An 8,931-nucleotide genomic window follows, 5' to 3' on the forward strand; every position below is an offset into this window, starting at 1 on the left:
GTAACAATTGGGTTGAAATATTGTAGGTCCAGCTGGAAGAAGAGAACAGACGACGGGAGGAGTTGGAGACGAGGATGATGGCCGGGCGGGTGGCGCTAGAAGCGAGGATCGTAGCCGAGCGGGAGGCCAAACAGCGGAGGTTCACAGAGATTCTATAGTACATGAAAAGTCTTGGTACCATCCAGGGGATGCCTCCTCCACATGGGCTATTCGCTCTACCTCCACCTCCTGGTGCAACTACTCTTATGAGTATGATGTTTCAATTTGTATGTTCATGTTTACAGTCAAACCACAACAATACTTTGGACCTAGTGGAGTATGAATCCTTTAGTCATGTATGATATATATTTATCTTGTCTCACACATGTAATCACTTCTCCTTTCTGCAGAATCAATTGGCGGCATCAAATGAAGTGCCTCATGCTACAAATCCTTCACCAAATATGTCTCGCTGGCCGTGATTATACTTGTAGTTGTTAATAGTACTTTTATTTACACTTTTTATGGTGAATAATGGAGCACTTGGATTACTTGTGAACTTATTGTGATATACTACACATGTGACGTTTGTGATGTGTATGTGATGTCTGTGATATATATGTGTTGTTGATGGTATGTATGTCATGTCTATGATGTCAGTTATGCATATTTTTGTTTGGATGGATGGAATGAAAAAACGAATAAAAAGAATGATTTTGGTCATTTTACCGAGTGTTGCACTCAGCACAGACACTCGTTGCCGAGTGTCCAGGACACAACACTTGGACAAAGGGCTGCACTGGGAACCTAGGAAAGATGGTATATATGTCATGTTTGTGATGTCTGTTATGCATATTTTTTTTGTTTGTTTGGATGGAATGAAAAAACGAATGAAAAGAATGATTTTTATCACTTGCCGAGTGTTGCACTCGGCACAGACACTCTTTTCCGAGTGTCCAGACAACACTCGGTAAAGACCTGCGCTGGGAACCTAGGAAAGAAGGTTTGCCGAGTGTCCATGCCAAGACACTAGGCAAACCTGATGGCTTTGCCGAGTATCCAGGCTATGACACTAGGCAAACCTTATGGCTTTGTCGAGTGTCCTGTCCAGGACACTACGCAAACTTGATACTTTGCCTAGTGTCCTAGAAAGGACACTCGGCAAACCTAGGAATTTTATTTTTTAAAAAAATATCTTTGTCGAGTGTTGTTTCCCGAACACTTGCGTGACGTCTACTTTTGTTTGCCGAGTGTCAAACGGGCACTCGGCGAGTGCCCAAAAAAAGACACTCGGTAAAGCCTACTTTATCATCATTTTTTTTGTCGTCTTAGCTTTGCCGAGTGTTTATTATCGTTTGCCGAATGCCCTAGACACTAAGCAAAGCGTGTGATTCCAGTAGTGGTTGCAATGATGTCCCAGATCATAGCTATATCTCTATCTCTATCTACTAATCTCTTCTCAATCTCTATCTATATTTCTATCTCTATTTATATCTCTATTTGTATCTCTATTTGTATCTGTATCTATACCTATATATCTATATCTCTACTCCCTTTTCTATCTTTATCTCCATCTAATATTAAAGTGTGAAGTGTTTCCTTCAACTCACATTTTTTGTCCTGCTTATTTTACTTCCTAAACCGTCTTCGCGCCCATCGTATCCTATATATGATATGGATTTATGATACGTGCTCATACAAGTTAAAACCACTCATGTGCACGCAGCAGCTTATAATACAAAGTGAAAAAAAAGCGGACTGTAAGTTTACAACAAGCTTATACATAAGAACTAAGAAACATTATGAGAAACAAATAAATCATAAATAAGAACTAATATATAAGTGGGTCGATAGGTGGGTTGTAGGTACCAGGAGCTGTTGTGATCACCACGCCGTTGAGGGCCTTTACACCCATGATTAATCGTCTCCAGCCAAAGGATGAGATAGATCGCATTCTTGGCAACCTCCGATCCAGCTCTCGATCGCGTTTGCGAGGATGTGCCTTGTCAGCTTGCAGGGAATCCTGCTGGCGTAAAGGACTTCCCACACTCGAACGACCTTGTTAGACACTTAGACCCATTGTAGATCACCCTAGACTAAAGAGCGCGAGAGGGCCTGCGCATTTTTGTGAAGATTGCCTATGTCAATTCACAACGGTAAACATAAATATGCGTTGGCAAACAAGAAAAGATCATCGCTAAAAAGGCACCACTATGTACGTGATGGAGGAACTTTCAAAACCATGCAAGAACTGAAAACAAAGCCTGATAGTAGAGGTGCGGTGGAATAATATTATGCTAGTTCAGTTATAAGTCTACCATCATTATATTATTCCTCTCCTATAACTCATTATTAGCTTATATCGATCATTTTACGTGACTCATCATTATGGTTATTCGATGGGTGATCCTTACAAGGATATGTATATATTCTCTTCACCAACAACGTGGACATTCTATAAAAGTTCTTTTTGCAAGGAGCCAAAGTGAGTTATATGTACCTAATTCAAATATTCCAAATACAAAAAGATAAAAGAAACTTGAAGGTAAATAAAAACTCATTATATATACACCTAATAACCCAAGTATTGCCAAAAGAAAAGGAGAAAACTGATGCACAAAAGCCTCCATAAAATGCGAAATGGTTAGTAGTGTTAAGGCTTTCCATGTGAGGCAAGGTGTGTGGCTAGATACAGTGACGTGTCTCCACAGCGCCATGCATGACGCTCCCTCGTGTGCTCTCATTTGTCTCTTGTAGCCACCATCAAGCAACAACCCCGCTTGGATTCATGCTTGCTTTTCTCTCAGTGGCCGAAGTGGCTCTTGTGTTTATTTCTTCACCTGGGTTGCATGTCCTTCCCCTTTTATTTGTCTAGTGAGTAGTGACTTGTCTATCGAGGCGTGCAGTGGTCCCGTGCCGTGGCGTTGTTGTTTGCAGAGCGGGGAGCTCTGTCGACAATCAATCACCATGGCCAGCGGCCTGACCACCATGGAGAAGCTGATCCTCTTCCACAAGCTCGAGAGCGACCTGTTCCACCGTCTAGTGCACGACCTCGGCCAGGACCCAGTGCCGATGCGATGGGTGATCGCGTTCTGGCTCTGGCTCGAGTCCGACGGCCACCACGACTTCATCCGCCGCGTCGCCGCGCTGCCAGGACCTGTTGTGCTGCGGTTCGTCGACGAGGCTATCGCGTGCCTCCGCTGCCTCGCCCGGCAGCAGGGCCACGGGACTGCGCCCGGCACCGGCGACGGCGACGGCGACGGCGGCGGCCGCGAGAGGTGCCTACCCTGCACGAACGCGCTCTTGACCAAGCGCATAGACGACGTGGGCTACTTCGAAGGGCACCGCCGCGAGATTTTGGATGGCGTCACCTACCAGTACAGGAGCGTATGCCTCGCCGTTTGCGTTGTCAGCAGCAACAGCACTTGTGTGCCCACTAACACAAGCGGTGGTGTGCTTGCTGCACCGCCGCCGATGGTCGGCTCCCCTGTCCTCGCCGGCCCGAAGCTGGGATCTTTTACGCTAAACCCGATGGCATCGCCGTGGATCCCTTTGCAGAGCCCCCCGCCAGACGACTACCGCTCCCTGTTTATCACCTTCTCTAGAGGCTACCCCATTAACAGGGAGGACATCATGGAGTTCTTCAACTCGTAAGTCCGCTTCTGTTCTCTCTATGTGTAGATCGTGTGTGTCGCACCCTAGTACGCCCTTAGTATGTAGTCAGGGGTAGGGATCACAGTTCAATCCGCGGATGCCAATTAGCGGGTGCGGGCGTGGATGCCAAATCGTACCCATGGGTCTCATCGGATCGGTCCCAAAATAGATGAAGCTAAGGTTGGATGCGATCGTCAAATCATACCTGTAGGCTGACTGTCGAGGTCCGAAATATAAGGAGCATGCTCATTACTTTTACAATGTATGTAGACATAATGTATATCTAAGTACATAAAAATGTCTTATATTTTAAAATGGAGGAAATAAGTAATTATCTATGTCTAGTTGTTAAGAATATGTTTGGCACATAAATATTAAATTTATAGTCTATATTAAATATACATATATAATTATATGATATCTATGTAGTATATGATTAGATTTTGCTACGTATAGATGACAAACTTTGCTTGTTTTCAATTTTCTGTAATTATTAATGTGATCATGATGACATATTACTTGTGAGATTGATGCACCCAATGGGTGCCCAAAATACACCGGCACGGACGCGGGTGCAAATTACGCCCACAGGTTATACCAAGGACGGATACGACAGTATTTTGTGGGTGTTATCACAAAGGGTATTTGTTCCACCCACACCGCACCCAACATATTGCCATCCTTAGTCAGGGAACTCCAGTCACTGGCGGTCGTGGAAGGGGGGTTCGGCAAACTTGATCAAACACCGGTTCGAATCCGGTTCCAATCAGACCAGAAAAAAAAATTCAGATTTTACATGTTTCCAAGACTTCACTGTTCGTCCACCGCAACTTTCAAAGATCTTGGAGTAGCCAAAAACAGTTATTTAGCTTTTAGATTTTCATAAAACTTTCCTAAAAAATATACTGATCTAAAGGAAGTTACAAAATCTTTTTTGAAGGCTCTTATTTTATACTCTGGAAGCAGCGACGGATCCAGCGGTGGGGTGGCTCCAGCCCCCCCTACGGCCGTAGAACTTACGGAGCCCCCTCCTAGCCCCTACTACAATTTTTTGTTATTGATGCACTTTAAGAAGGGCCTGAAGTTGTCTAAAGGTAGTAGAAGTTCCTCCTAAATGTTTTTCTAGATTTGTTCCTGTCTGGAAGTTTTAACAAAACTTCTAAACGATTCCAAAACATTCAGCTGTGACTTAAGCTTTTCAATCACTGGACAAAATTTGCTCTCTGCAAAAGAAACTATGATTCGAATTAGCCCAAGATGATTTTTTTTTCTTTTGTTCAAGCATCATCATTAAGTGCACACGGTCGTGCAGGATCTTATAAATCTGCACATAGCGCTAGATAATTTTGTGCATATATGGATGGTGCATTGCAGGGTGTACGGGCCGTGCGTGGAGACGGTGATGATAGAGAAGGTGGCGCCAGGGCAGCTGCCGGTGTACGGTCGCATGGTGCTGCGCAGCGCGGCGATGATCCCAACGGTGCTGAACGGGCGGCAGACGGCCAAGTTCCTGATCAAAGGCAGGCACCTCTGGGCCAGGATCTACGTCCCCAGCTCCAGGCTCTCCTACGCCTGATCCCAGCCACGCTCCTGCAGGCTACAGATCAGAAGCCGGACGGGGGTAAGAGCAGAGCTGGAGCTTATATATACTGATGCTACGTACTTACGTGCCATGCCTAGGCCAGGGTAAACTGTGATTACAGAGCTTTGCTGAACTGTCTCGTCGAATAAATTATCGGAGTGTTAAAGGTTTGTGTCTGTGCTATGTACATACGCCTGTCTCTGCGTTCCAGAGTTCACCTCGTACCCGTTATATGTTCGTCATGTACCAGTTGTGCTCGTCCTGAACCCTCAGTAAATGTCTCTGATGTCGTAACAGTGCCTTGATAGTAAAAGTTTCAAGTTTCAGAGTTATGCATGCCTCATCGAGAACGCGATGTACCTTGGCACGGCCAAATCAACAGGCCTTGTTATCTTGAATAGCTTCTAGTTCCCATTGTGGACCTAAAGCCACGCCTGTTTCAACAACCATATCCGACTACCAAGACAGTATTGCTTATAGATGGTGAAGGACGTAGTCGTTATGGAACCACAAAAATTCTGCGTGATACATACATAATGAATGCGTAAATTAGTCCCGCCAACCAGCACCATCTTGGCGCCTCCTCCCATATAATCTAGCAGGATCTCAGCTAGTGCCACTTCCTAACTCTCACATGGAAAACCGCTTAGAGTTTCGACGCTGCAGCGTAGCTCTCCTCACTGTGTTTGGCAGGGAGCCAGGGTGTGAGTGCATCAACCAGTCTTTTGATGTCCTCCGAGGAATGGGAAGCGCTAAGAGTGATTCTCAGCCTGCCAAGAGGTCCAAGATAAGTTTATCTTCGTTCACAGTATTGGAGAATTGAAAGAGACTATTTATGTACAAGTTCTAGCAGGAATTCTGTATACAAGTCATGAAGGACTGAATGATCGAATAACGGTAAGTGGGAAGATGAGCCGGAACCTGCATGAGTTGGGTGGCACTGTGGGTGGTCGGATTGGTGTAACATGAAATCCAGATCTTAGCAAATGCCTGAAGTATTAGAAGCGAAATATTAGGAACACGAAGCAACGAGGTTATCGACAAAGCAAACTAAGGAAACAGGGAGAAAGGGCACCTGCCGGCCCTGAGCGCTGCTTCTTCACTTCCAACGACAATGGAAATTATGGGACTAGTTATCTCGAGATTGGTCAAAGAAGCAAAATACTGCACGTGCCTCCAGATCACCGATCTCCGCCATCTCTCCTTCCTCGAGACATAGAGTGCCGCTGAAATCAATAAGTCTATTTACAAAACGTCCCCTGCTACATTTAAGTCCTCATTCAAACAGGCTAATTTGAAAGCAAAAAGAGCATGTACATCTTTTCCTTCTATGTAACTGGAAATAATGCTGACTAATGTATATTGGGTGTCAGCTAAACATAATGTTGAAAGAAATATTCATTTCTTGAAGAAATGGCAGTCTGGCACAGGGATTAAGTCATGAATATTACCATGCACAGAAGCAACAACTGGCACCGGCAAAGCAGTTGAAAATATGAACGAGCGACCTCGCGACTGAATGAGCCTCTTCCATCTAGTGCTGCACAACAGATTGCAAGCTTTTTAGCGATGAATCTCCGAATCTAGAAATACAGTATTATATACTGATATTCTTATTCCTATAGTAAACTTGTGATAACGAACTGAAAAGCTTCTTTATAAATAAAGAACTTATAAGCATGAGAGTCCATGGTGCAAACTTGTGATAACCAACTGAGAAGCGAAGCACTAGAAATTCTTCCAGTTAGCTGACACCAGCAAGTTCTCAGAATGGAAACATGAAGTCGACACTCAGCACTACATTAACTCAGAGAGCTTGCAGAAACATGTAAACCTAATTCTCACGATGAGCACATTATCCCATTCATATATCTGCAGTCAAATATGTCTCACATATCGCATATTTTGTATATCCTTTTTTTAGACACATATGCTAAATCTGATTTGTTTAATATTCATCATGATTCATAAACAGATTTCACTAGAAAGGAAATATGATTGTTTCAAAGATATATTACCTGCATGTTATAAATCCACCCTGGCAGCCAGCGGCCTTGCTTAAGGTGCCGACACCTATGTCAATGTCCTTTTCACATTCAAATAGCTCAGCTGCACCACCACCATTCTCACCACAAACAAATGTCCCATGGGCCTTGACAAAACAAAATGCGAACAGAACTCAAATCAATACAAAGATCTGCAAAAACTTATTTGAGAGGAGATAAAATACTAACATCATCGATGACCAATAGAAACCCATACTTTCTGCGTAATTTGACAAGCTCAGGGAATGGAGCAAAATCACCATCCATGCTGAACAGGCTGCACTTTATTATAAATAAAAAGAGGTTTTCATATAATTAGCCTAATAAAGTAACAATATGCATATATAAGCAATTAGTAGTCATCAACACTTAGTCAGTGATGACTTGCCTATCTGTGACAACAACTTTCTTTTCCATTGAGCAACTGGATCTGCAGATATTATAAAAACATAGTTACAGCTAATTCAAGCAGTGTCAATACAGAATACACTGAATATTACTGCAAAGTCAAGAAGAAGAAGAAGAAGAAACATACAGCAGGAAATCAAGATGGAACATATCACAGTGCTTGTAGACAAACACTATTGCTTCTTGCTGCCGCTCCAAAAGCCGAATCCCATCAATGATTGAAGCATGGTTCAGCGCATCTGAGAAGATGGCAATTCTCTCATACTCTGCAGGTTTTCTCCCACCGGACAAAAGAGAGCTAATACTTCCCAGGGCCGTCATTACAGCCATGTTGGCAGAAAACCCAGTGGGGCAAAGAAGGCAATCCTGCAGAACCACTACACAGTAAGGATCCAAAGCTGAAGAAATGATGGTGCATATGCCAAAATTTTCAATTTGAAGACAACAATTGGTACCTCTTTTTTCTTCAATTCTGCCAAAGATTCCTCCACCAACTTGTGATAACTCGTATACCCACAGATCAACGCCGAGCCTCTTGGCCCCATGCCATAATCTCGAGCTGCCTAGCAAGCACCAACCAGGTCATTAATTCGAAATAATTGATATATCAAACAGTGTACAGAATTGGCACACCTGCACTAAACCCTCACGGACGGCAGGATGGGAGCTGAGGCCCATATAGTCATTCCCAGAGAAAAGGATCAGATTTCCATCCAACTCCTCTTCATGTCCACTCGCCTCACCACCTAACCAAATTTTACAACGAGAACAACACAGTGACTACGAGTTTGGAATGCGCCACAGAGGGCAGAAGATTTGACTGGCGCTGACCTTCGGCCAGCCATTGCTGCAGGGTGTCGCGGTCGAGCCGTATTTCGACGGCGGCACGGTCCCAGGGCCCCGGGCCGTCGAAGGTCTGCGGGGTTGCGGGGGGCGGGGGCGGCGCGAGCGCGATAGGTCGCGTGGCGCGTAGCAGGCTCCTGGCCTCCAGCGTCGCGAGCGCGGCATCCACCAGAGCGTCCCACTGCCCCATTCCGTCGAACATGCGGCGCGGGTGGGCGGCAGCGGCGGCGGAGCGCCCACGCAGAGAGGAGAGCAAACTTGACACGTACAGACTGGGGATGCTTGGGGAGAGTTGAGGACTTGGGGTAGCGTGCCCGTGGGCGCAGCGATGGCGGCGTCAACTTGCGCGGCTAGGTGGTGGTTGGCTCACCCGAGGGGCGGCTGGGGTTTCCGACTTTCCGACTAGTCAGACAATCCGAT

At 45.1% G+C, this 8,931-nt stretch overlaps 2 protein-coding genes across 2 annotated transcripts; one reads left to right on the forward strand and one right to left on the reverse strand.

Annotated features, from left to right (window-relative positions):
- Positions 2,871–5,547, forward strand: LOC8055648. Its single transcript, XM_002464886.2, has 2 exons — positions 2,871–3,629; positions 5,008–5,547. The coding sequence occupies exons 1-2, from the start codon at positions 2,947–2,949 to the stop codon at positions 5,207–5,209; spliced, it is 885 nt and encodes a 294-aa protein (XP_002464931.1). The 5' UTR covers positions 2,871–2,946; the 3' UTR covers positions 5,210–5,547.
- Positions 5,573–8,931, reverse strand: LOC8058077 (8-amino-7-oxononanoate synthase). Its single transcript, XM_002467447.2, has 11 exons — positions 8,500–8,931; positions 8,302–8,414; positions 8,124–8,231; positions 7,796–8,034; positions 7,649–7,690; positions 7,450–7,537; positions 7,234–7,367; positions 6,667–6,755; positions 6,291–6,441; positions 6,137–6,205; positions 5,573–5,985 (listed from the first exon to the last, which is right to left on the reverse strand). Exons 1-11 carry the CDS (start codon positions 8,711–8,713, stop codon positions 5,862–5,864), a joined length of 1,371 nt encoding a protein of 456 aa, XP_002467492.1. The 5' UTR covers positions 8,714–8,931; the 3' UTR covers positions 5,573–5,861.

This window comes from Sorghum bicolor, chromosome 1 (genome assembly GCF_000003195.3).
Source record: "Sorghum bicolor cultivar BTx623 chromosome 1, Sorghum_bicolor_NCBIv3, whole genome shotgun sequence".
Lineage (NCBI taxonomy): Eukaryota > Viridiplantae > Streptophyta > Magnoliopsida > Poales > Poaceae > Sorghum > Sorghum bicolor.